Source organism: Eptatretus burgeri, chromosome 7 (genome assembly GCF_056783735.1).
Source record: "Eptatretus burgeri isolate ZD-2024b chromosome 7, Ebu_testis_v1, whole genome shotgun sequence".
NCBI classification, from domain to species: domain Eukaryota; kingdom Metazoa; phylum Chordata; class Myxini; order Myxiniformes; family Myxinidae; genus Eptatretus; species Eptatretus burgeri.
In genome coordinates, this window is record NC_140967.1 from 108,545,291 (window position 1) to 108,571,614 (window position 26,324).

The 26,324-nt window shown below is 43.7% G+C and overlaps 1 protein-coding gene across 2 annotated transcripts in view; it reads right to left on the bottom strand.

Moving 5' to 3' along the window:
* The window catches only part of LOC147024069 (protein-glutamine gamma-glutamyltransferase K-like), a 37,982-nt gene that overhangs the window by 11,229 nt on the left and 429 nt on the right, over positions 1 to 26,324 (bottom strand). Inside the window, exons 1-11 of one of the 2 annotated variants that reach the window (XM_085890243.1) lie at positions 26,008 to 26,026; positions 18,816 to 18,935; positions 18,537 to 18,652; positions 17,113 to 17,298; positions 16,499 to 16,759; positions 12,509 to 12,627; positions 12,170 to 12,277; positions 5,859 to 6,033; positions 5,537 to 5,675; positions 5,126 to 5,229; positions 4,701 to 4,789 (exon numbers count right to left, since the gene is read on the bottom strand). In XM_085890243.1, coding sequence (XP_085746369.1) covers positions 4,701 to 4,789; positions 5,126 to 5,229; positions 5,537 to 5,675; positions 5,859 to 6,033; positions 12,170 to 12,277; positions 12,509 to 12,627; positions 16,499 to 16,759; positions 17,113 to 17,298; positions 18,537 to 18,652; positions 18,816 to 18,910 — 1,392 coding nt within the window. In that variant the 5' untranslated portion in view covers positions 18,911 to 18,935; positions 26,008 to 26,026. Of the gene's footprint in view, positions 1 to 4,700; positions 4,790 to 5,125; positions 5,230 to 5,536; positions 5,676 to 5,858; positions 6,034 to 12,169; positions 12,278 to 12,508; positions 12,628 to 16,498; positions 16,760 to 17,112; positions 17,299 to 18,536; positions 18,653 to 18,815; positions 18,936 to 26,007; positions 26,027 to 26,324 lie in introns of those variants that run through there. The other variant, XM_085890242.1, reaches the window with a different exon arrangement.

The following is a 26,324-nucleotide window of genomic DNA, read 5'->3' on the forward strand; positions in this document are numbered from 1 at the left end:
GGTGGTGCCGCCGGACTCATAAACCACTTACGTCGCGCCTTCGTGACGTACGGGTCACCAGAAGAGCTCGCGTCGGATGGGGGACCGGAGTTCACCTCCACCGAGACCAGGTCATTCCTGCACAGATGGGGCGTGCACCACCGTTTGTCATCAGTGGCCTTCCCTCACAGCAACTGTCACGCGGAGATTGGAGTTAAGACAATGAAACGACTTATCACGGACAACACCAGCCCGCAGGGAGAACTTGACACTGATGCTGTGCAGAGAGCGATACTACAATATCGTAACACGCCTGACCCTGACACGAAGATCTCCCATATTTCGGTTGATTGAAACAAGTGTTTACAATCACAAGATCATTCTCCATGTAAAACTCAAGTATTTCACTCCCATTAGCTCATTTTGGATTCCAAGCCCGTTCATTTCTGCAATCCCTGGTGCTCCTGCCTCTGCAAAGTTTGCATTAAAGTCTCCCATTACAATTGAAACATCTCATTTAAGCACCTGTTCTACCAGTTCCTCCAACCTCCCACAAAACCTCTCAATATTTTCTTCATGCGCTGCAGAAATTATAGATCTGGCACAAAAATATCCTACCACGGCACCATCAGATTTAGTTCAGCAACAAGTCCATGGGAGGTTTAAGCTTGTTCCGCCAGAGGGGTACTAAGCTTTGAGCATGTGAAAACATGCCGAGTCATATGCCTTGAATTGTATCAACATTTCTCCATGGAGCATTGATGCAACAATATGCTGGATGTGGAAAGGCAACGCAATATTTTTTTTTTCATGCACTCAGCTTGGCAGCGGCAGATAACTGCCTGCACGGAGCGAATCTTCATCACAGCCAATCAGGACATGAGCATCACTCCCAGATTACTGTCATGCTAGTGTACAGTGATAATAACAGAGATTGATTACAGTGGAAGGTTACTGTTATAAAAACCACAATTTGTGAGAAAGTTTTGCCCTTCATGTCAAAGAGCTGGAGGACTTTTGTGGAATGTGCCCGGAAATTGAAGAATTTGGATGGTGAATGGCCATGAAGTCTCTGTATCGAACGAACTCACAAAATATTCCGGCATCTCTGAATAGACTCAACAGCATACGGTTTCACCCACTGTGTTATCAAAGATTTACTGACAAAAAGCGTCTGCAAGCTCATGAAAAAGGTGCTGTACTCATCCTGCTGTTGGAAATGTGCTGATGACACAAACAGAATCACAATCCGAATCTCTTAATGCCTCCAGAACACGCTTGCAGTCAAATATCCCCCTAGCTCCATCATCAGCGACGAAGGTCCTGCTGAAGATTTGCATCATTTGTGGAAAGGAGAGAAATGTGAAGAAAATATCACAAGGGACACACCTGATAGATGCACTCCTCCAAGCACAAACCATCAGTGCTGGTGTGTACCCTCGATACTCATCATGACCTGTTTTGTAAGATATTGATCAGATGAAGTCCATCTTAGGTTAAACTAGGTGTTTCTGCCTGTCCTTCCATCCATCCATCAGGACCATACTCTGTGCAGAGCATTGCTGCTGCCTAAGCAGTCTCCTTGGCTATTGGGCACAATTCTGGATGGGTCGCCACTCCGACACAGGATACCAGCAAACTGGTACTCATTTTTCCGACCTCGGAAGGATGACAGGTAGAGTCAACCCCACCTGGTATTAATTCAACAGCTGAACGGGATTTGAACTCAGGATCCTGGGATCCCAATCCCACCACCCTAACCATTAAGCCAATACCAGGAATGCTGTCCTTCGCTGTCGGGTTTACTCATGTCGGATATGATTCATGATAGTCTTGCAGTTTCATTGTTTGTATGAAATCACGTTTCCAGGGCATTTGTTGGAAGCTGCCTCCTTCAAAGCCAAATATGGAAATACAATGGATCAAAAACAGCCGAGCATGTGCTCTTGCACTGCAGTGGGACAGATTGTTTGGCAGCAGAAATACGATACGACCACAATTGTTTGTTGCTGTTCACTCAATTTCTGACAAAGTCTAAGAAAGTAAACCCGGTTACTTGATACACAGACAGGTAGATTCATGGAGCATATCCAAGTCAAGTAGTCCTGATTCATCCTCTTTTAGTCAGAGGCGGATACGTGCCTCTTGCTGCACACACGTCATGCAAGTTCCGACCATGATAGCATCATCATTCACAGACCTAATACTGATGTAGCCATCAAAGCTAAAAGTTTGTCGAAAAACATTCAGTCGAAGCTTTTGTTCTCCACTGGGAATTAAAAAAAAATACATCCAGAGTAATTGATATCGGACAAATCCGTAGTCGTCTTGGTGACAGGGTCAGCGATAGCCTGATCGGGCTGCAAATTTTTTACCAGATGGGATTCCACCAGTGCTTTCAAAGCATGAGGAAAACGGCATCCATTCACGATGTTATTCAAATACTCAGCATATCAGACAGCCTTCACTGAGCTGGGATCTACATCGTACAACTTGAGCGAACGCATCAAGACTACATCGGAGAAATTTGTCTGTTCTGTATATGTCCGTTCAAAACGTCCTCATATTTTCACCAAACGAGCGAACACTTCCATGCATGTCCAAAAGATGCAAGTTCACCAGCATGCTCTTTGAAACACGTTTCAGGCTTATATTCATCGTCATTCACTCTCCGATGAATCATGCGACTTCACCAAGTGGACGTTGGTGAGTCGTGGATGAGGATGACTTCAACAGAATCTGAATGATCAAATATCCAGCCCCAAAATCTATTTCGGAGGGAGTGAGTTGTTCCTGCAAACTATCAAAATCGGCATCTGGTCGATGTTTTTAGTAGATGTCGGGTCTTTTTTGGACCGATATTTGTTTCGTGCCTTAATTGTGAAAATTGCTCAAGAACAACCACTCAACTTTCCTTGGTGAACGGGGATATCGAGGATTTGAGTGATGAAGAACAAATTGAGTGATGACTGATGTAAATGTTTGAGCAACCTGCCATTAGCAAAGTTCAATTTGGATGTTAATTGTGGATATGCATATTGTCAATCAGAGAGAATTTTTATTCCATGTTCGTTTTTGCAAGTTTCCTCTTATTATGATAGAAATTGAAATATTTGGAATTTGAAATATGAGACTCCTATTGATGTATTAAATGTGAACATTGTTGTTTTCAAAAGTGAACAAAGTCTTAACAAGAAGGGCACTTGATAGAACGCACACCTCCGCCACACAATGGATGATCCACGAGAACATATTGAGCCCAATACATTTTTTAAATATCATGCTGTATATCCAATTTGCTGTGGTCACACATCCAACTGCTCCACAAAGTTTCATCTGAAAAAAATTATCAGTTCCACATTCAGATCTTCACCAAAATTGAATCAATTCGTCCTTGTCACAAACTGAATGTGTCCACCAAGTTTCGTCTCAATCTGTCCAAAACCTTTTGAGATATCGTGCTATATATCGTTTTTGGCCCTATCTCTCAATGGTGAAGAATCACTTTAAAAATTCGAGTAGTCAGATCTTGATCCAGATCTTTACCAAAATCTAATCAGTTGGTCCTTGTCACACACCCAACCTGCCACCAAATTTCATCCGAATCTGTCCACAACCTTTTGAGATATCTTGCACACAGGCAGGCAAACAAACAAACAAGAAAAAGACGTCGTGCAGAGCACGATACTTGCAAAATCCACCCCTACCCCTCTCAAAAGGTTGCCATGGATACGTCAAATGGTCAATTTCATCAAGATTAAAATTGACAATCTTAATCAAAGCTGAGGTCAATCGGATGAAAATTGATTATTTTTCAGATTGAAATTGATGATTTTAGAGGTTTGACCTTGAGTTGACCTTTGACCCTATGACCTCAAAAATAGTTGCTTTCCCAATTCAGTGATGCACGATGAAGTTGCTGTTTCATTTTCAAGTCAATCGGATGAAAATTGACTATTTTTCAGATTGAAATTGATGATTTTCGAAGTTTGACCTTGAGTTGACCTTTGAGCTTTTGATGTCAAAATAGTTGGTTTCCCAATTCAGTGATGCAACGTGGGAATTTCAAGTCAATCGGATGAAAATTGACTATTTTTCAGATAAATAAATGATGATTTTCGAAGTTTGACCTTGAGTTGACCTTTGACCTTTTGATGTAAAAAATAGTTGGTTTCCCAATTCAGTGATGCAACGTGGGAATTTCAAGTCAATGGGATGAAAAATGACGATTTTCGAAGTTTGACCTTGAGTTGACCTTTGACCTTTTGATGTAAAAATAGTTGGTTTCCCAGTTCAGTGATGCAACGTGGGAATTGCAAGTCAATCGGATGAAAAATGACGATTTTAGAAATTCGACCTCAAGATGACATTTAACCTCAAAATCAATATAATAGGCTTCTCCGATGAGACTACCACTACAACTTGGTAAAGTTTCGTGAAGATCGATTTTAATTTGTGAGCGTCTGCGATAAACAAACAGACAGCCAAACAGACAGACTAACAAAATCAACTAACCAACACACTGGAAAAATCTTCGATTTTGCAACTAATGACCGGTTCACGTGAATGCATCAGGATCTTACGTGGAGAACTTTATATACAATGTTTGACCGGGTCTGGAGGGACATATTGCATTGATTTGTGAATGCCTGTGATTCCAGTTATGACAGCAAATGCACACAGCACGTGTGAACAGGTCGCTTACCGACACAGTGGCTTACCTCCGCAAAAACAAACTTGATGTCGTACTTCAAGTAAACGACACCATCTCTGACTGCATTCACAGGTGCTGGACCACAGCGAAACACTCCTGCACAGGTAATTGCGGTCAAGTGTGAGGCAAACCGTACAGGTGGTCACTCTGAGGGTGATGATCCATGATCAGGTGAAAAATACATAAAGTTAAAATAATAATAATAATAATATTGTTTCTTGTGGAACTCATGTAGCAGATACATTCCCTTGAATTACTTCCCAAATAATTGGCAATTAGTTGTTGTAAATGACTGCTGTGGAGATGTACACACAGGGATAGTGCATTTGAGGGTGCAGTGCCCCTCAGTGGAGACAACGACACAGCTCTCCTGATGATAGTACTGACTTATGGCCACAGGTTATGCAATCAACTGCGATAGGCACAATCCACCTTCACTAGTCTCCTGTGGTGTGGGGTCTACCACTTGCCAACCACCATTGCCAAGTGGTAAGTCTGGTCGTGCCATCCAGCCCTCTGCCCAGCTGTGGTAATTCCTGCAAAAGGTCACAAAGCAAGGTTGCCTCTGTAGTCACGTTTTTAGTATTTCGGGTTATTTTGTAGAAGACAATTTCATGACGAACAGTGGCGGTGTACACGGGCCTCAATTCATCAGCAGTGAGGACATGGGAATGTTAAACCATGAACATGCAATGGAGGCCTCAACATAACCATCTTGGGAAGTGAAATTGATCATCCCGACACACATGATGGAAATGCTCCCAAAGCAAAGACACACATCTTGCAATATACATAGAAGACTGAAAACAGCAACAAATGTGAAAAAAAATCTTTAAATCCTACCATTTTGAATCCTTCATGCGGTCCTTCAAAATCTTCATGTTTTCATCGACAAAGATATCGAATGACAGGCTGGCGTCAGCATCGTGAGCAGACTCGAAGTTTGTGACAGGGCGACTGGGAATTCCCAAGGAGCGCAGAACTGGAAAACCAAAAAAACATCCTTGGTGGGATCAGGGAGTGAGACAGACATTCCGAGAAAGGCTGCAACTGTACGCCACGAGAGATTGGGTTTGGATGCAAATATCGGTCCTGGTTTACTCCGAGTCGTTCTGTTGTACTCGAACAATGATTTAGCTTACAGGTACTGCCGGGTATGACTCACCTGTAGTAGCAACACCAGAAAAGACCCAGCATTGGCCATAGCAGACAGGGCTGCGTGTGGCTCTGTAGTCCAGGAGAATTGCGGTGCTGCCATTCCAGGCCTCGGGGGGTGTTCCTAAGCCATAAATCCCAGACCAGTTTCCCTCCAGCACTCCGTTGTCATCTTTCGAATTGACCTGTAACAAGGCATTTTCAGACATTGAATATATCACGATAATGGTCGATATGAAGCCAAACATGTCACAGATAATGACATTGTAAACCAGGTTCATCATTGTTAACTTGTGCAGATCATAAGATCTTCAGGATGACCTTCACCTCTGTAATCATGATGATGATGATGATCATCATCATGTTATTTATGCGAAGAATCCAATTTCCTTCCATCTCAAACTAGTTTCAGGTATATCTATTTATTTGTAGATAAATTATTTTATGTGCGCATCCTTCTTCATGTCATCCCTCTTCCATTATCAACTTGGAGGAAGTTCAGATCAAGAAGACAAAGCTATCATGTGCTACCCTCAGGTCAGGTCAAGTATGGGAGCATGCGCCGGAGCAGCGCGTCGCAGCGTCCACTTTCCACCGGTACTCCAGAGACCTCCGTCTGGCCACCCACCCCCCCCCCCCAGGCAGATGCCTGGCCCATCCCAATCTCCTTGAGATGCCAATCAAACTGCTGCAACCATGTGGAACGTGGTCGGCCCATTGGCCTCCTCCAATCACAAGGCTCCCTCGCTGAGAGAATCTGATGAGCAGGATCAGCATCAGGAAAACGAGCCACATGTCCATACAGCCGTAGTTGACACTCACGGACTATGCGGGTAACAAATCTTATTTGAGTCTCTCTCTCAGCAACCACTCGTTGGACACAAAGTCCAATCAGCGATAGCCAAGGATTCTCCGAAGAGACCTGGTACCAAAGGAATGAAGTCTCCATCTCAGATCCTTTGTCAGAGTCCAAGTCTTGCATCCATAGAGGAAGACTGGAAGCACCAAGGACCTGAAGACTCGGAATTTCGTCCTCCTGCACAGGTACCGGCAGCACCACACCCCATGATCCAATGAATCCATGACTCCCCAGGCTCGACCCAGATGTCTGTTGACCTCTGACTCACAGCCAGCAGAGACATGAATATCACTGCCAAGGTAAGTGAATCTCTCCACGATCTCAACATCCTCACCACAAACAGGCACATATAGGACAGCAGCATCCAAGATGTCATTGAAAGCCTGGATCTTAGTTTTGACCCAGGAAACCCATAATCCCAGCGGCTCCGCCTCCTCATTCAGCACCGTGAGGGCCCCCAAAAGGATATCTAAAGTCTCTGCAAAGATGACTGCATCATCTGCGAAATCGAGGTCAGAGATCTGGACATTCCCAAATGATGCACCGCAGCTTGATCTCTCAGACATCCTCCTTAGATTCCTGTCCATACAAGTGCTGAAAAGTGAGGTGGTCAGTACACACCCCTGACGAACTCAAGTAACAACTGGAAATAAGTCAGAGATGGTACCACCACATCTCACAGCACTCTCAGTACCAGAGTAGAGTTCAAACATCAGTTCAATCAGTTTTGGTGGAACCCCACGAAGACCAAGAATCCTCCAGAGGACATCCCAATTCACTGAATCAAACGCTTTACAGAGATCAACATAAGCTGCAAGCAGCCCCTGCCGAAACTCTTGTCTGCGGTCGGTGAGGACCCGAAGAGCAAGGATACGGTCAATCGTTGACCTCTTTGGTGTAAAGCCTGACTGCTCTGGACGCTGGTGCTCAAGGAGATGGTGGCGAACCCTATCAAGAATTATCCGAGCAAAGACCTTGCCCGGCACTGAGAGCAGCATCACCCCTCGGTAGTTGTTGCAGTCTTGGCGATCACCCTTCCCTTTCCAGAGAGGGACAACAAAGCCCCTCTTTCAGACAGTTGGGATGATGCCTGTGTTCCAGGCAGAGCACAAAACTGCATGCAACAACACGAGTGCAGCAATTCCACCAGCCTTGAGAAGTTCAGCATGGATGCCATAGATCCTTGGAGCTTTAACCCATTTCAACCGGTTCACCGCAGCCTGTGTTTCCACAAGCAAAGGTGGACCACAGTTGATTGGAGGGTCAGCAACAGGGATTGTAACACCATTGACGTCCAACTCGACAGCTGGGGGATCAGCCTGTAACAACCGCTCAAAGTAACGGGCCCAGCGGGCCTTCACTTCGGACTCCTCTGTCAAGAGCCTACCACCCTCTGCTCTCACTGCAGTAAACCGATGGATGGGCTTGGATGAACGTAATGCGCGAATTCCCCTGTAAGCGGGACGAGAATCACTTGCCCACAGGTGATGCTCTACCCCCTCACAGATTCCTCGCACATAGGCCTCCTTATCCACCCTCAGTGCACGTACAGTTTTACTCCTCAGTTCCCTGAACAGCTCAGCTCTGCCATTCAGCCTGGCCCTGCGACTCTGGTCAATGGTATCCAGTGTCCCTTGAGAGACAAAATTCTTCTTTGCCCTGCGGTGAGTTCGAAGACATCCACCAGCAACATCAAGGATGGTGGTCTTGAAGGCACTCCACAACTCTTCAGGACCTCCCAAAGCACCCAGACCACCCAAATCTCCACTCAGCGTTTTTGCAAACTCCTCAGCTGCCCTCTTATCCTTGAGCTTGCCAACATCCAGCCTAGGCTGGGATAGTACCATTCTCCAGGATTTAAGGTGCAGCTTTAGAGTTGCTACAACAAGCCGGTGGTCGGTATTGAGGAACTGAGCACTCCGGTAGACCCTGCAGTTTTGGATCATCCTTCAGTGACCATCAACTAGAACATGGTCAATCTCCTTTGCCACACCGCCAGCGTTGGAATACCAAGTCCAGCGATGAGCTTGTGGGTGCTGACACCATGAACCAGCCACCCTAAGTTCATGACTTCTTGCAAAGTCAAGGAACTTAGTGCAATTCTGGTTTATAGTTCCTGACCCATGGGGACCAACACATGTCTCATAACCATCCCTATCAGTTCCATTCGATGCATTGAAATCCCCCAAGACTAGAAGTGTATCTCACCTGGGGCAGTGATCAACCACAGACTCGAGCGTGGCGTCGAATGTGTCCTTCACGGTGAAGTCACTGGCCTCAGTCGGAGCATATACACAGACCAGGGAAATGACACCCAAGGAGTGACGAATCATTAGTCTCATAATACGCTCGTTGACTGGTGTTACTTTAATTATCATTGGAGTCAGTTTGTTGGACACAGCTCCAGCAACTCCTTGGGAATCGTAACCATCAGAGCGACCAGACCAATAGTAGGTATAACCACCCACCATGATCTCGCCGCAATCCGGTGTCCGAACCTCAGAGAGTGCTGCAATACCGATGTCCAAACGCTTGAGCTCAGATGATAACAGACAGTTGATCATCGTCTCTTTGGGATAGGACATTCCAGGCACCCACCCGAAGGGACCGCCTCAGGTTAACCCAAGGAGACTGCCGTCTGGTGGATGACACCTCAGCACCACTCCCACACACTCTCCCGCAATCTGACCCAGGAATGTTACCCCGTGGTTTCCCTCCTATCATCAGCGATTGGGGGTCCCGAAGGCTTTGCCCCAATCCCGTCATCCGATGAGCTGCCCTGCGAAGGGAAGCTGCACAGGAGGTACTCCCACGGAGTGGGTTTTCAGATTTCCTTGCGTTTTTGTGTTTTGTGGAATGAAGGGTTTTACGGTGGCCGGAGTGCAAATCCTGCCACCAACCTCCTAATAAGAAGTCACCAAACTGCAGGACGACGTCCGCAGACACAGTTGGGCACTAGATATGGATGGCGTTGGCTCACAAGGAGCTCCTCCACCCTTTGACAGGTTTTGTTTTTAATCCTGCTGGGTGTCCATATCCAAACACCCTCCTCACCAAAAAACCTGGTGGGGGAGATGGTTTAGTCACCGACAACCCGACCATGGAACAGTTTAGTACAGGTTTACATGATACCTGTGCTAAGTCACCGGTCTAATCTGGCCTGACCTGACATTAATCTGGCCTATAGGGTCTTAGGGTCCTAATGGATCTTCGGGTTATAAAGGTTTGAAAGGGACAGAGCAGTTTAAAGCGTCTTAAAGAGTATATAGGGTGTAACAAGTATAAAGGGTCTGAAACGGTCTAAAGAGTTTAAAGGCTTCAAATGGTCTAAAGGGGTCCAAAAGGTATAAGGGCTCTATCACTCTGTATGTCTAAAAGGTGTGTTCCAATTGTCTGTAATTAATAGACGTAGTCACGGTCCAATAATAAGTAATTAATAGACATACTCACAGGGGTCGACCAATACTTCACCTTTATGACCATCCACCCATGCCTTTCAGTATGAATTACATAGATATCAAGTGAATTGGTTTATAATTATTGACGATTTATGTAACCTTGACATTTGACCTTTTGACCTATTGACCACAAAAACAATAGGCTTCCAGCTTGTCACTATGTATAATACGTGGTGAAGGACCATTATGACAAACTCTACCATGTGGTGAAATTTCGTGAAGATCGGTTTGAAATTGTGATCTCGAGGCGATTGATAAACAGACAGACAAGCCGGTAGGTGGACATGGGTTGTCGATCAAGTCGAATTTAGTCGTTTTTCAGCTGTTACTAGCCAACAAAAGCGTCCATAGCAACGGTTCTTTCTCACACATAACTAGGACATACCATGAACCTACCATACCAGTTTCATGTAAACCTGACTCATAGTCTCTGAGATATAACGAACTTCGTTTTTTTTTGTTTTCGACCAGGGTTCATTCAAAGTCTATCTTCTCCGACAGTTTTCATAAGATCCGGCTGGAAATTTTTGACAATATGGCTGAATGTACTGCCCACAGTCGCTCGTGGCCCGATTTTTGATTTTCGAAAAAATAATTTTTGAGATGTTTTTTGAAAATTTCAAAGGTCCGTTGCTAGGCAATGGATTGGTCCATAGCAACGGTTCTCATTTGCACACAACTAGGTCATGGTATGAACCTACCAACCAAGTTTCATCGAAATCGCCATTGTATTAACGGAGCACTGGACCGAACAGACATACAGACAGACAGACAGACAGATAAACATATCGACGGAAATACTGATAATAAGGGTAGACTAGATCGACTACCCAACAAACAGACAGAATAACAAAATGGAGTGACCAATATACTTGAAAAATCTTCCATTTTTCAAGAAACAAACAAACAAACAAACAAATAGACAAATGGACCCAAACGCAATTCCCTCTCCTTCGGCGAGGGTAAAGAGGAGCTGATACTCTACGTCCCCCCCGCATTTTCGGTGGTATGAGGAATAGATTTGTGTCATACGAAAGCTCAACCTTGAACGGCTTTTGAAATATCGCGTACACAAGTCAAGTTACCGAAATCGTTGTCACGTCAACAGAATTCAGCCAATCACGGCCTTGATCTCATGAGGCTGAGATCATGTCATGAGGAATAGGCATCTGCAATGAGAAAGCTAAATGTTCAAAGGTCTTCAAAATGGCCATATGCAAAATGGACGGATAATCAGACGGATGATCGGTTGGATCAAGTAGCTCATTTTAATGCCCCCCCTCCCCCAATCCCATCGTCAACAACATTAAAATGACAAGAAGGAAGGAATCACAAATGCGAGGCATCTTTGAACCATATTGCCAATTAAATTGGTTCATTATCGATGAAATGAAATGTTCTTCGACCACGTGAGATGAAGGATATCAGGAAGCATTCACAAGGATTTTCCAAAAACAAAGACTTGAACATTAACAAACAATACATAAATATCAAAAGACAAGGCAAAAGGTCATTTGACCCATCACACCCATCTCACCTAATTTGGTACACAATACTTGGTAGGGATAGGCATCTGATATTTTATCAATCCATTAACCCAAACTCTGAAACAAAATGATGTTCTGCATAATGATGACCACACCTGACACCTTTTTGCATAAAAAAACGGAAAGAAGAGAGGGAAGGAATCAGGATGGTGAGGGGAGGCTTTCATGGATAGAAAACCGTCACGAGTAAGGATAGAGGATGACCTAAGGAGGCGGTGGTCTCCCGACTTGCAGCCCTGGAGGAACAGACTGAGGAAAGGTAGTTCCACAAGTTTGAGAAAAGAGGAAGAGAGGAGGTGAGATGCAGTGAGTCTGGATTTTGGGAGTTTCGCAAGGAGGGAGTTCCGAGAAGAAGGTGTATGATCTAAACTCAGAGAGGGATCGGAGAGAGATTGTGGAATGAAAGAGCTGATGAAGGTAGATGGGAATTGTACCGCAGTTCAAGAGTTTGACTTACCAATGCGGAGACGACTCGAGATATCGTCACTGGACTATCCCTGCCTTGCAGAGGAAGCTTTCCTTGATCCAGCAGTAGGATGCAGGCATCCAGAATGCCAAAGTCAAACTGCAACAGGTGAAACAGGCAATGATTAAAGGTGGGTGTCATCCGTGATTAAAGATATGGACACAGGCAAATGAAGGTTAGTCTTTGGAAGATGAAGTTTTGTCCCAGAAAATGTCCTTTCGTGGATAGTTGGTGGAACTTGTATGCGGCAGGAATGATGGATGTCTGGTCTGTCCTCGGTAGACATGCTTGCAGTGCTATATAAACACACATTCATATCTTTGTGCGAACCTGCCCGAAATTCCAGGACCTCTGCATGATATCGTCTGCTGAACCATAGTAGATGTGGCCCACATCTTGCAGTACGTACTCACGCCGTTGTGCCTCGTTCTCCATGTACACCAAGTCATCTGTGGCCACACCCAATATGCACCAACTCATTATAACTTATCAACTTTCATCATTATCGTCTCTCTCCTCATCATGCCCATTGTGTGTACCGACTAACATCCGTCTCCACCGTGTGTACCAACTACCATCCATCTCCACCGTCTGTACCACCTACCATCCATCTCCACCGTGTGTGCCAACCACCATCCATCTCCACCAACTACCATCTATCTCTACCATGTGGACCAACTACCATCCATCTCCATGCTAGTGCCACAGTAATACAGCATGGCAGTCCCATAGCAAGATATTATTGTGAGGGGGTGAGACGTGGAATTGATACAGACATGTTGCCAACAGGATGGGTAATGGTAAGTTCAAAGGAAGCATTTTTGCATACATAATAAATCGACTGACCATTGTCAGATTTGACATATTTTGTGCTGAAGGAAGGATTTGTTTCATCCAAGGTTATCGGAAATCTTAGTAGAAATTGTCGTTGGCTTGTTAAATGTTCCTGTAATGAAATATCTTAGTGGTCCAAGTTAAACTGGGTTCACCAATGTTGGTGCTACAAGTTAAACTGGGTTCACCAATGTTGGTTGTACAAGTTAAACTGGGATCACCAATGTTGGTGGTACAAGTTAAATGATGTTAACCAATGTTGGTGGTTCAAGTTAAATGAAGTTAACCAATGTTCATGGTGCAGGTTAAAAGGACATGACCAATTTTTGTGAAACAAGATAACTGGGTTCACCAATCTTTCTCGTACAAGTTTATTTCTCTGGATATTCACAGAGAGCTGACTCAGCTCCAGTGAGTCTGGCAGTTCACTCAGGAAGATTGGCTGGGACTGAAAGGAGTCATCCCTCTTCAGGACTGGTCTCCCATATTTACTGCCCCTGATGTTAACTTAGTCTGGGAATTCTTCCATATATCTATCTCTATCTCTATCTCTATCTCTATCTCTATCTCTATCTCTATCTCTATCTCTATCTCTATCTCTATCTCTATCTCTATCTCTATCTCTATCTCTATCTCTATCTCTATCTCTCTCTCTCTCTCTCTCTCTCTCTCTCTCTCTCTCTCTCTCTCTCTCTCTCTCTCTCTCTCTCTCTCTTCAATTATCCGACTTTTCTTCTGGACCATGGTACACTGAATCCTGTGGTGAGTCAGTTGCTCTGAAACGATTTGTCTTCTCTTCCTGGAAGGCAAATCCGACTGTAGGCAATCTCAGCTCATTCCAAAAAAAGTTCCCTAAAAACGTGGGTCCACTCTTGGGAGCACCAGAAAACATCTGTCCAACCTCAAAAATGAACTTTCAAACTGGTCTCCCTCCTCTAATACATGGTGACACCTTGTTAAGTCTGTCTCTGGAGTGTGCTCCCCTTACATCCCTTTCCTCTCTTCAAAATAGCACCACACAGATTCCGCTTGTGAGAAGGTTGAATACCTCAATTCCATGTTTGCTACCAAATCTTGTGCCCCCAACACCTCGCTCTCTGTACCCACCCTACCCTCTCATACCCAACTGTCCCTGGAATATGTGTCTTTTGCCCCTGTGAAGGTGGATCATTTTTGGGCAACCCTCGACTCTGATTCTGTAACGCAACCAGACGGCATCAGCTCACGTGTCCTAAAATCCTGCTCTGAAGATCTTGCACATTCTCTCTCTCTGTTCTTTTCACCCTGTCATTTGTGCTAGGTCATCTTCCTTCTACTTGGAAATCTGCCCACATCACTGCACTACATAAAAAGGTGCAAAAACTGATCTCCTCAACTACACACCGATCAGCTTATTTCCAATCATCAGCAACGTCATGGAATCCGTGATCGCAGTTAATATGAAATCCTTTTCTCCAACAACCACATCTCAGATTACCAATTTGGTTTCAGACCACGTCACTCCACATTGGACATGCTGCTTCGACTCTCCCAACAATGGATGGAGGCCCTCAATGTCAGACATGATGAACATATCGCAAGCCTTCAATACAGTCTGGCATCCTGCCTTACTCTCCAAACTCTCTGTCTATGAAATCCAAGGCCAACTCATCACAAAGCTTCCTGACTTCCTCTACTCTCGTCGACAACATGTGACTCTCAACGGAATCCATTAATCTCCCCTCCCTGTCAAAGCCGGAGTGCCTCAAGACAGTGTTCTCGGCCCAGCCCTTTTCCTGATCTTCATGAATGATCTCTGACTCTGGAAAATCCTCCTTTTTTCTTTGCTCCACCCTCTGATCAACATCGTTCATCCTTCATGGGCAGGCAGCAGCCTCTACCCACTCTTCAGACCTTGACAAAAATCACAAGCTGGTCAATTACTTGGAATACGTCTTTCAATCCTGACAAATCTCACACTCTCACTTTTCAAAAGGACCATCTGGCAAACCCTCTTATCCACTTTCTTATCTTTCCTCTTGAGGAAACTCAGTCATTCAAACTCATGAGTTTGAATGAGTCTCACGATCAGCCATGATCTTTCTTTGGCAAAACCACAATTCAAAGTTCGCCTCCAAATCCAGCCACCGACTGAGGCATCCTCCGTCATACAAAGTCCTCTTTTGCACACCTGAACTCCTATCCACCTACAAAGCCTTCATCTACAGATTGGTGGAGTACTGCTCTCCCCTCTGGACTACAAGCTCCCCTGCCTCACTCACATGTTGCTCGGCTTGATGCTGTGGAAACCAAGGCCTTCAAGATCATTAGAATCACCTGCGTTGAGGCAGCATCTATGGGCCTATCACTTCACCATCACTGACAGGTGTCTGGTCTCTCTGTCTTATATTGCCTCCTTTCTGGTCTTTCACCCTCTGCTCTCTCTCTCTCTCTCTCTCTTTCTATCTCTCTCTCTCTCTCTCTCTCTCTCTCTCTCTCTCTCTCTCTCTCTCTCTCTCTCTCTCTCTCTCTCTCTGCTTTGTCCCCCACCCCACCCAAGTTTCTGCATGGTGCATGTGATCCACCATTAACCCCTTTCTGGTGAAACTCCAAAAATTCAGAATGACTGCTCACCTCCACTCATTTGTTCCTCTTTTTTCCCCACCTGTGAAATCGACTTGCACATTCCCTTCAATCTCATTCTTCCCTTCAGGTATCAAGACAGCTGTTCACCACCATCTCAGATCATCCCCCATTCAAAACAATGATCTTTTCTACCCTCGGTAAGCCCTCCCCCACACCTAGCAGTCCACCTCCATGCCGACCTCCTCCCAAGTTTCCATTTTTCCGTCCTGACAGTTTGCTTCTGTATCCATCTTGTTAACCCCGTGCGTCCCCCCGACACTTCTTTCCTTATTTCTCCAAGAATCCCTCTATTTTATCCCTTCCCCTTGTTTTTGGTAACCCCCCCCCCCCGGTCTCCTGTTCTGATGTTCTGTTGCATCCTGATCCATTCAGTGTTCTCGCTCTTCCACAAACCTTGACCGTCCATAACCTTTTGAAATATCGTTTCATCCGAATCCGTCCACAACCTTTTCAGATATCGCGCTACGTATCGTTTTTAGCCCCGTCACTCAATGGTGACGAATCGCTTAAACTTTCATATCCAGATCCAGATCTTCACAAAAAACGAGAATCATCTTGTCCTTTACACACACCCAACTGGTGCGCCAAATTTCGTCCGAATCCGTCCCTAACTTTTTGAGATGTCCTGTTCACAGACAGACGGAGACAAATAGACAAGAGTGAAAACAACCTCGATCCACCTTCGGTGGCGGAGGTATTTATACATGATGTGAGCAGTGCCTTAATCGTTAATGTGATCAGTAGTACAATCTTCTTAAAACCCCAACTTACTCCGAACAGTTTCACCTTGTCCAACAAAAACAATACCATCACTTAGCAAAAAACTTGAAGGAATTCCCCTCCAAACCACTCTCTTCTCACCTGGACACCAAGGGTTGAAGATGAAGTAGACATTTGGTGCAAGATGGCGCGCCGTGCGGAACAGGTAACCGTGGCACAGCGTAGCCACGCACACCTGGTATTTACCCACAATGGATTTTGGTGACGTGTGCACAAGGAGCGTGAGAACGCTTCCCTCCGACTTTAAAACAGTTGTCCTCCACAAGAGAGTTTCCCGTGTCTGCAGCTCGTCCACCAGTGGTATGGGAATGTACGTGCCACGCTCAAAACTCGGCCTCGACCCTAAACGTCCATAAACACACCAACAACCGTTCTTCGTGCATCCTGTTATTCTTGTACTCACGTGTGCATGTTTAGAAATTGTCCATCAGCTTGTCTGTAGTTCATATCTAAACGTTTTCAAGACTTGGTTTAGTGACAACTATCATGGGGACAAACAAGGTGAAGGTTCATGTGGGTGGACACAATGTAATCAGAACAAAGGGTCTTACAACTGCCACCTCAAACACAACAAAACATATTCAAGAGTCTAATACACAGAACAGGACACAAAAGGATGGAACAAAATCGAAAAAGGACAAGAGTGATGTCAGAAGAACGCAGCGTTCGACAGGTAAGCATAAATATTGACTTACCGATAAAAAGTTCCATTTGCAGGCGATCTGCAGATGGTTCGAATGGGCGGCTCAGTCTGAGTTCTACCTTGAATGGAAACCCACGTCGTAGAACCGTGTATGCACTATCATAGTCTTCGGTGTGATGGGTCTTTTTCGCCTCGATATGGTCTATATTCACATTCCTCACCTGCAACACCTTGGATTCTGCACAGACACAATTCCATGTCTGGTTCTCCTGGGATCGTCGAGGAGTACAACAATGCAAACATGAATTATCAGGGAACTTCATTCACAAGTGAAAAACCTTTGGGAAAGTGAGGTCCTCTGAGATCTGAAGTCATTGCCTAAAGTTTCCAGAGCGAAACAAGCAGGAAGGATGGAACCCTGACCATCACTGTTATCGTGGAGGACTTGAGACAATTTCACCCAAACTATAGAAAACATGCCACTTATCATCGGTCAGGAGGCAGTTCCTCCAAGGTGCCACAGACCCTGAACAAAATCAAGATTAATTTCAAACTTTCTACTTCCAAATTAAAATGGTGCAGGGACCTGATTTGGAGCAGATATCATTATGTATGTTAAGGAACAGATTTTTTTAAAAGATATTAATCAAACCAAACCATTTTTGCATCAATCAACTGCTCCACAGAAAACAAAATACATTGTTTCACTAAAACTGCACTTGGTAGAGTGCATACCTCCGCCAGGTTGAACCGCCAGGCTGAAGTTTTCTCATCATCCATCCACTATTCACAAGTCCCAATTTCTCAATGCAGAACAAACAACTTATAAAAATGAAAAAAAATCCTCATATACGGATCCGGATTCAGATCTTCACCAAAATCTAATCATTTCGACCTTTTCACACACCCAAATGGTCCACCGAATGGTCCACCGAATCCGTCACGAACTTTTTGAGATATCTCGTTCACAGACAGACAGGGGTTAAAACAACCTCCATCCGCCTTCGGTGGTGGAGGTAATTATACATGACGTCACAGTGCCTTCATGGTTCATGTGATCAGCTATGGCCGGGGTATTGTTTGAGACTGATTGGCCCTGGTGATATCAAAATACACAAAACCATGAAACTTCGAAAATATGTTCCATGAACAAGGATGGCATCGAGTTTAACTCGAATATATATATATATATATATATATATATATATATATATATATATATATATATATATATATATATATATATATATATATATATATATATATATATATATATGTTAGTAGATTGATAGATAGAGATAAAGATATATTTTATTTTTTATTTTTTAGAAAAACATTTTGTTTCCTTAACATGTAGAACAATCATAAGAAACTGGTCTTTGTGAAGTCAATCACAAAGTTTTGGTAATTGAAATAAATCATCCCTGTTGAAGATATCAGCCATAAGTTCATGTCAATCCCATCGAAAGGACTTGCCTTGTTGATAATGTGGTCCTCCAAAGCCCCTGGGTTTAAATGCAGTCTCTGTATTTGGATCGAGGTCTTGTCCACTTGGTGGCAAAACACCTTCACAAATATCCGGTCCTTCGCACCTGCATCCATTACCAGGTGAGGTCTGTGTCAGCAGCAGGAAATGGAAAAAGTTGCCACCACATTTTAGTGTTTACCTCCTTACGACTGAATAATTATTGCTAAATCACCAAAACATTTTGTTTTCGTCTGAGTGCCATAGGCACGTGATACGGTGTCCTGTACCCAAACGCAATATCGAGGGGCACCAAGGTGCTAGGCCTCGACTTTCGGCCTTTGTCAAATCCCGAGTCACCAACCACGAAGTCCGTATCCCACATAGTGTGCACCTCGACAACTGCTGACCTGCAAAGAGAAACAAGAGCATCAGACAAGCAGCCAAGTTTGGAGTGATTTCCATATCTTGCCAGAAAATGTGGTGGCACCAATAGAAGTGAAGAGATCGATGTGGTGGCACCATTTGGAGTGAAAACATAAATGTGGTGGCACCAATTGGAGTGAAAACATAAATATGGTGGCACCATTTGGAGTGAAAATATAAATGTGGTGGCACCATTTGGAGTGAAAATATAAATGTGGTGGCACCAAGAGTAAAAATATAAATGTGGTGGCACCAAGAGTGAAAATGTAAATGTGGTGGCACCATTTGGAGTGAAAATATAAATGTGGTGGCACCAAGAGTGAAAATATAAATGTGGTGGCACAAAGAGGAGTGAAAATATAAATGTGGTGGCACCAATACAAGTGAAAATATAAATGTGGTGGCACCAATAGAAGTGAAGAGATCTATGTGGTGACACCAAGAAGAGTGAAAACATAAATGTGGTGGCACCATTTGGAGTGAAAATATAAATGTGGTGGCACCATTTGGAGTGAAAATATAAATGTGGTGGCACAAAGAGGAGTGAAAATATAAATGTGGTGGCACCAATAGAAGTGAAGAGATCTATGTGTTGACACCAAGAAGAGTGAAAACATAAATGTGGTGGCACCATTTGGAGTAAAAATATAAATGTGGTGGCACCAGGAAGAGTGAAAATATAAATGTGGTGGCACCAAGAGGAGTGAAAATATAAATGTGGTGGCACCAAGGAGTGAAAACATAAATGTGGTGGCACCAAGAGGAGTGAGAATATAAATGTGGTGGCACCAAGAGTGAAAATGTAAATGTGGTGGCACCATTTGGAGTGAAAATATAAATGTGGTGGCACCAAGAGTGAAAATATAAATGTGGTGGCACAAAGAGGAGTGAAAATATAAATGTGGTGGCACCAATACAAGTGAAAATATAAATGTGGTGGCACCAATAGAAGTGAAGAGATCTATGTGGTGACACCAAGAAGAGTGAAAACATAAATGTGGTGGCACCATTTGGAGTGAAAATATAAATGTGGTGGCACCATTTGGAGTGAAAATATAAATGTGGTGGCACAAAGAGGAGTGAAAATATAAATGTGGTGGCACCAATAGAAGTGAAGAGATCTATGTGTTGACACCAAGAAGAGTGAAAACATAAATGTGGTGGCACCATTTGGAGTAAAAATATAAATGTGGTGGCACCAGGAAGAGTGAAAATATAAATGTGGTGGCACCAAGAGGAGTGAAAATATAAATGTGGTGGCACCAAGAGGAGTGAAAATATAAATGTGGTGGCACCAGAGGAGTGAAAATATAAATGTGGTGGCACCAAGGAGTGAAAACATAAATGTGGTGGCACCAAGAGGAGTGAGAATATAAATGTGGTGGCACCAAGAAGAGTGAAAATATAAATCTGGTGGTACCCTTTGGAGTGAAAATATATGTGGTGGCACCATTTGGAGTGAAAATATAAACGTGGTGGCACCATTTGGAGTGAAAATATAAACGTGGTGGCACTATTTGGAGTGAAAATATAAATGTGGTGGCACTATTTGGAGTGAAAATATAAATGTCGTGGCACTATTTGGAGTGAAAATATAAACGTGGTGGCATTATTTGGAGTGAAAATATATGTGGTGGCACCATTTGGAGTGAAAATATAAACGTGGTGGCACCATTTGGAGTGAAAATATAAACGTGGTGGCACTATTTGGAGTGAAAATATAAATGTGGTGGCACTATTTGCAGTGAAAATATAAATGTGGTGGCACTATTTGGAGTGAAAATATAAACGTGGTGGCACTATTTGGAGTGAAAATATAAACTTGGTGGCACTATTTGGAGTGAAAATATAAATGTGGTGGCACTATTTGGAGTGAAAATATAAACGTGGTGGGACTATTTGGAGTGAAAATATAAATGTGGTGGCACTATTTGGAGTGAAAATATAAATGTGGTGGCACTATTTGGAGTGAAAATATAAACTTGGTGGCACTATTTGGAGTGAAAATATAAATGTGGTGGCACTATTTGGAGTGAAAATATAAACGTGGTGGCACTATTTGGAGTAAAAATATAAACGTGGTGGCACTATTTGGAGTGAAAATATAAACGTGGTGGCACTATTTGGAGTGAAAATATAAATGTGGTGGCACTATTTGGAGTGAAAATATAAATGTGGTGGCACCATTTGGAGTGAAAATATAAATGTGGTGGCACAAAGAGGAGTGAAAATATAAATGTGGTGGCACCAATAGAAGTGAAGAGATCTATGTGTTGACACCAAGAAGAGTGAAAACATAAATGTGGTGGCACCATTTGGAGTAAAAATATAAATGTGGTGGCACCAGGAAGAGTGAAAATATAAATGTGGTGGCACCAAGAGGAGTGAAAATATAAATGTGGTGGCACCAAGAGGAGTGAAAATATAAATGTGGTGGCACCAGAGGAGTGAAAATATAAATGTGGTGGCACCAAGGAGTGAGAAGATAAATGTGGTGGCACCAAGAAGAGTGAAAATATAAATCTGGTGGTACCCTTTGGAGTGAAAATATATGTGGTGGCACCATTTGGAGTGAAAATATAAACGTGGTGGCACCATTTGGAGTGAAAATATAAACGTGGTGGCACTATTTGGAGTGAAAATATAAATGTGGTGGCACTATTTGGAGTGAAAATATAAATGTCGTGGCACTATTTGGAGTGAAAATATAAACGTGGTGGCACTATTTGGAGTGAAAATATATGTGGTGGCACCATTTGGAGTGAAAATATAAACGTGGTGGCACCATTTGGAGTGAAAATATAAACGTGGTGGCACTATTTGGAGTGAAAATATAAATGTGGTGGCACTATTTGGAGTGAAAATATAAATGTGGTGGCACTATTTGGAGTGAAAATATAAACTTGGTGGCACTATTTGGAGTGAAAATATAAATGTGGTGGCACTATTTGGAGTGAAAATATAAACGTGGTGGCACTATTTGGAGTGAAAATATAAATATGGTGGCACTATTTGGAGTAAAAATATAAACGTGGTGGCACTATTTGGAGTGAAAATATAAACGTGGTGGCACTATTTGGAGTGAAAATATAAACGTGGTGGCACTATTTGGAGTGAAAATATAAATATGGTGGCACTATTTGGAGTAAAAATATAAACGTGGTGGCACTATTTGGAGTGAAAATATAAACGTGGTGGCACTATTTGGAGTGAAAATATAAATGTGGTGGCACTATTTGGAGTGAAAATATAAATGTGGTGGCACTATTTGCAGTGAAAATATAAATGTGGTGGCACTATTTGGAGTGAAAATATAAATGTGGTGGCACTATTTGGAGTGAAAATATAAATGTGGTGGCACGGAGGAGTGAAAATATAAATATGGTGGCATGAAGAGGAGTGAAAATATAAATGTGGTGGGACGAAGAGGAGTGAAAATATAAATGTGGTGGCACGAAGAGGAGTGAAAATATAAAATCTGGTGGCACGAAGAGGAGTGAAAATATAAATGTGGTGGCACCAAGAGGAGTGAATATATGAATGTGGTGGCACCAATTAGATGAACGAAGTGACAAGAGATCAATTCTAATCTCAATATAAAATTAACCCTTTCCATCCCTGTCGTGTTGTAACTTTTAGACCAGTGGTTCTCAAACTTTATTTGACTACAACCCCCTTCTGCCCTGTTGGACCGGCCCAATGCCCCCTTGTCCTATCGTTCGTGGTCGGACACCCAGTGGGCAATAGGATAGTCCGAATTTATGTAGATAGGAAGCAAAATAATAGAAGCCAAATATTTTCTGAATAATATTTTACTTTACTCTTCCTTTACTTTTCTGTTTTATTTTGCACTACCTACAATGTTTCAGCAGAACAGGTCCAGGTGAGGCAAACTGGGAATGTGTTATCACAGGTCCAAATACCGTTCGTGTGAAGGGTGGGCCTGGTGACTCGCTGCGAGATTACAAACGTTTGGCTCCATCTCGGTGAGGTGGAGACGCAGATCGCCCCTCTTGGTAATGTCAAGGCGGTTTCGATACTTGGTCAGCGGCACCATCATGGCGCTGAACTCTCTTTCAACGAGGTATGATGTGGGGAATGCCATCAGCAGCAGTTCTGCCTCTGTCCACATTGTGGGGTATTCGCCCCGTCCAGAATCCAGAATTTGCCGTATTCATGCTGTGAGAATCTTGCCTTCACCTCATCATCATTCCACAAGTTGATAATTTCGTCCTGTAATTCGCGCTTCACATCTCGAATGTCACATTTGAATGGGTTGATCACCCATGCTGGCACCGACAGTTCTAGCATGTCTCTGAAACGCTGCTCCATATCTCCACGAATCTTCTCAAGGTGATTGCAACAAACGAGCAACTCTTCATCAGAAACAGCAGTTTCCTTTGCCAACCGGGGAAAGTGGTACATATCTCTGCGGCCGAGGGTTTCCCTGTGCAGAGTCCCCTTGGTTACGAACGTGCCGATCACTTTCTTTGCTTTAATCAGCCTCATATTGTCACCCTGGAGTTGTTTGTTGACATCATTCAGTATACTGTATATGTCCGTGAGGTAAGCCACATCATGCTCAATCACATTCACTTTCTCCAATAACTCTGTATCAATTTCCAACAGAAACTCGACCACTGTCGAGAAGAGGGCAAGGAAACGGGTCAAACGAGTGCCTTTGGACAACCACCGAACTTCGGTATGCAACAAGAGCCTCTCGAATGGTTCATCATTCTCCTGGCAAAGCTGACGAAACAGCCAATCATGCAGAGACGACACCTTGATTTTATTCACTGCTTTGTTTACTATTTTGAGTGATGTATGAAGTCTGATGCTGAGAGCTTTTGCTACAAGATGCTGGCGGTGCACGACACGGTGAATGGCGAACACGGACGGTACCTGGTTCTTCAGAAGCGCAATAAAACCACGCTGGCGGCCAACCATCGCTGGTGTAAGCGAGAATGTCCTCCATCGGTATGTTCTTATCAGTAAAGTACTTCTCCAACGTTTGGAAGATTGAAGAACCCTTCATATCGGTCTGGAGAGAGCGGGCAAACAACAATTCTTCCACCATTTCCTGATCACGGATAAAGCGCACATAGCAGAGAAACAGAACTTCACTGTCACGCAAAGTGGACTCATCCAGCTGGATGGTGAAGTGCGTGCTTCTTAGCTCACAACACAGCTTATCTTCTACATCTGATGACATTTCATCAATCCGCCTGGCCACGGAATCATTGCTGAGCACAATCGACGAGAGAACTGGATACGGATCCTGGCCCATAACAGTTTTTTCACTTCCTCAACAGCCGGTTTGATCAACTGTTCGCCGATTGAATACGGTTTTCCAGATCTGGCGATGAGCAATGACAGCTTATACGACGCTTCCAGTCCTTTATCGACGAGCTTTTGGCTGGCTTTGAACATTGTCGTTACCATGGATCGCTTCTCAAATTTCTCTTTCAGCGATTGGAAATAGCTGACCTCTGCACGAGCCTTATCATTGTGCTTTTTACTCAGGTGCTCGCTCAGTCGAGATGGTATCATTTCTTCATTGGACAACGTGATGCCACACAACAAACACATCGGTAACTGTATGTTCGCCAGGGATGGAATGAATCCATACTTGATGTATTCAATGGAATACTGACGACACTTTTTCTTTGAGGCCGACATCTTGAAGCCGACTGGATGTGAAGCATATTTGAATAACGAAATCAATACGCCAAGATGTCGAAAGACTAACACCAGTGATAAAGGCCCTGTCACACTTTGACGTTTGAGCCAGCGTATGCTGACGTATCAACAATTTGCCGAATACGTTGGCACACGTCGAATACGTTATGGGTAAGTTTCGTATACGTTAAGAGCATGCTGAAGCATGCTGGCATACGTCGTAGTACGCCGAGTACGTCGACAAATTTTCAGCATGTTGAAAAATTTTCGACATATGCCAGCGTATGACGCACACGTTCCGCATACGCTGGCCATAAGTTGTAGGCACGTTACGCAATCATTGACACACGTCGACACACGCTACTTGTAAGTTACTCACAAGTCGAAACACGTTGAGGGAATGGTTAGCGTCAGTGTTCCAGACTCCCTGATTTTTGAAATTTTTTTTTCTGCGGTATGACGGTGATGTTGACACTTCGATTTCTAGTGTGGTTATGATTTAAATTGTTGAGCGGCAGCCTATTAATTATATTATAACCGCACTAGAAATTGAAGTGTCAACATCACCGTCATACCGAAGAAAAAAGAAAAAAAAAAACAGAGAGTCTGGAACACTGACGCTAACCATTACCTCGACGTGTTTCGACTTATGAGTAACTTACAAGTAACGTCTGTCAACGATAGCATAACGTGCCTACAACTTATGGCCAGCGTATGCGGAACGTGCGAGTCATACGCTGGCATACGTCGAAAAATTTCAAGCATGGAAAATTTGTCTAACAGCTCGGTGTACTATGACGTATGCCAGCATACGACGACATATGCCAGGGTGCTCTTAAAGTATACAAAGCTTACCCATTGCGTATTCGACGTGTGCCAGCGTTTTAGACAAATTTTTCATACGTCAGCATACGCTGGCTAAATTGTCAAGGTGTGACAGGACCTTAAGGCCAAACAATAATAATATATTTCCGGTCTCTGGTCAGTCCGCATCGATCCCTGCACATCAAAAACATTTATTCTTCACATTTCCAACGGTAGCGACAACAGCGCGCGCCTAAAACACAATGCCGCGCCGCTTCAGTACTCGTACCTCACTGGGAATTGCGCTGCCGGATCATAACACATGTATATGGTATTCATACCATGTGTGTATTAAAAAAACACTGACTTGCATTGTTCGTAAACAAGTCTGTAATATGTTTGAAGAACTTAATGATTTTCAGAATAAATACATTTTAAAATGTTTTCATTATTTACAAAAAGGCCGACCTGTCCCATTGCCTGCCTTTAATTACTCTTTGGACGGTGTCACGGTAAACTAGGAGGACCACAACGGGCATTGTATGGCCAATTCGCTGAATGGCGCCGGGTAACCTGTTCAGACTGCAGGAAGCCCAATGAGCGCTCCGAATCGCCGCTGCTCTTCGAAATCGCCAGTGCCCCCCCAAATCATTGCCAGCGCCCCCTACCACTCGTGGAGTCTGGAGCGCCCCCCTGAATGTTCCCACAACCCACTGGGGGGCGGTAGGGACCACTTTGAGAACCACTATTTTGGACTGTTCGAGAAACCAGAAACATTTGCGACGTGTAGAAGAGATGTCGCAACTCATTAACACTCATTTAACACAAACAGCACGGACATGACCATGGTGTACGATGTCACATGAGACACTCACAACAACAAAAAAAAA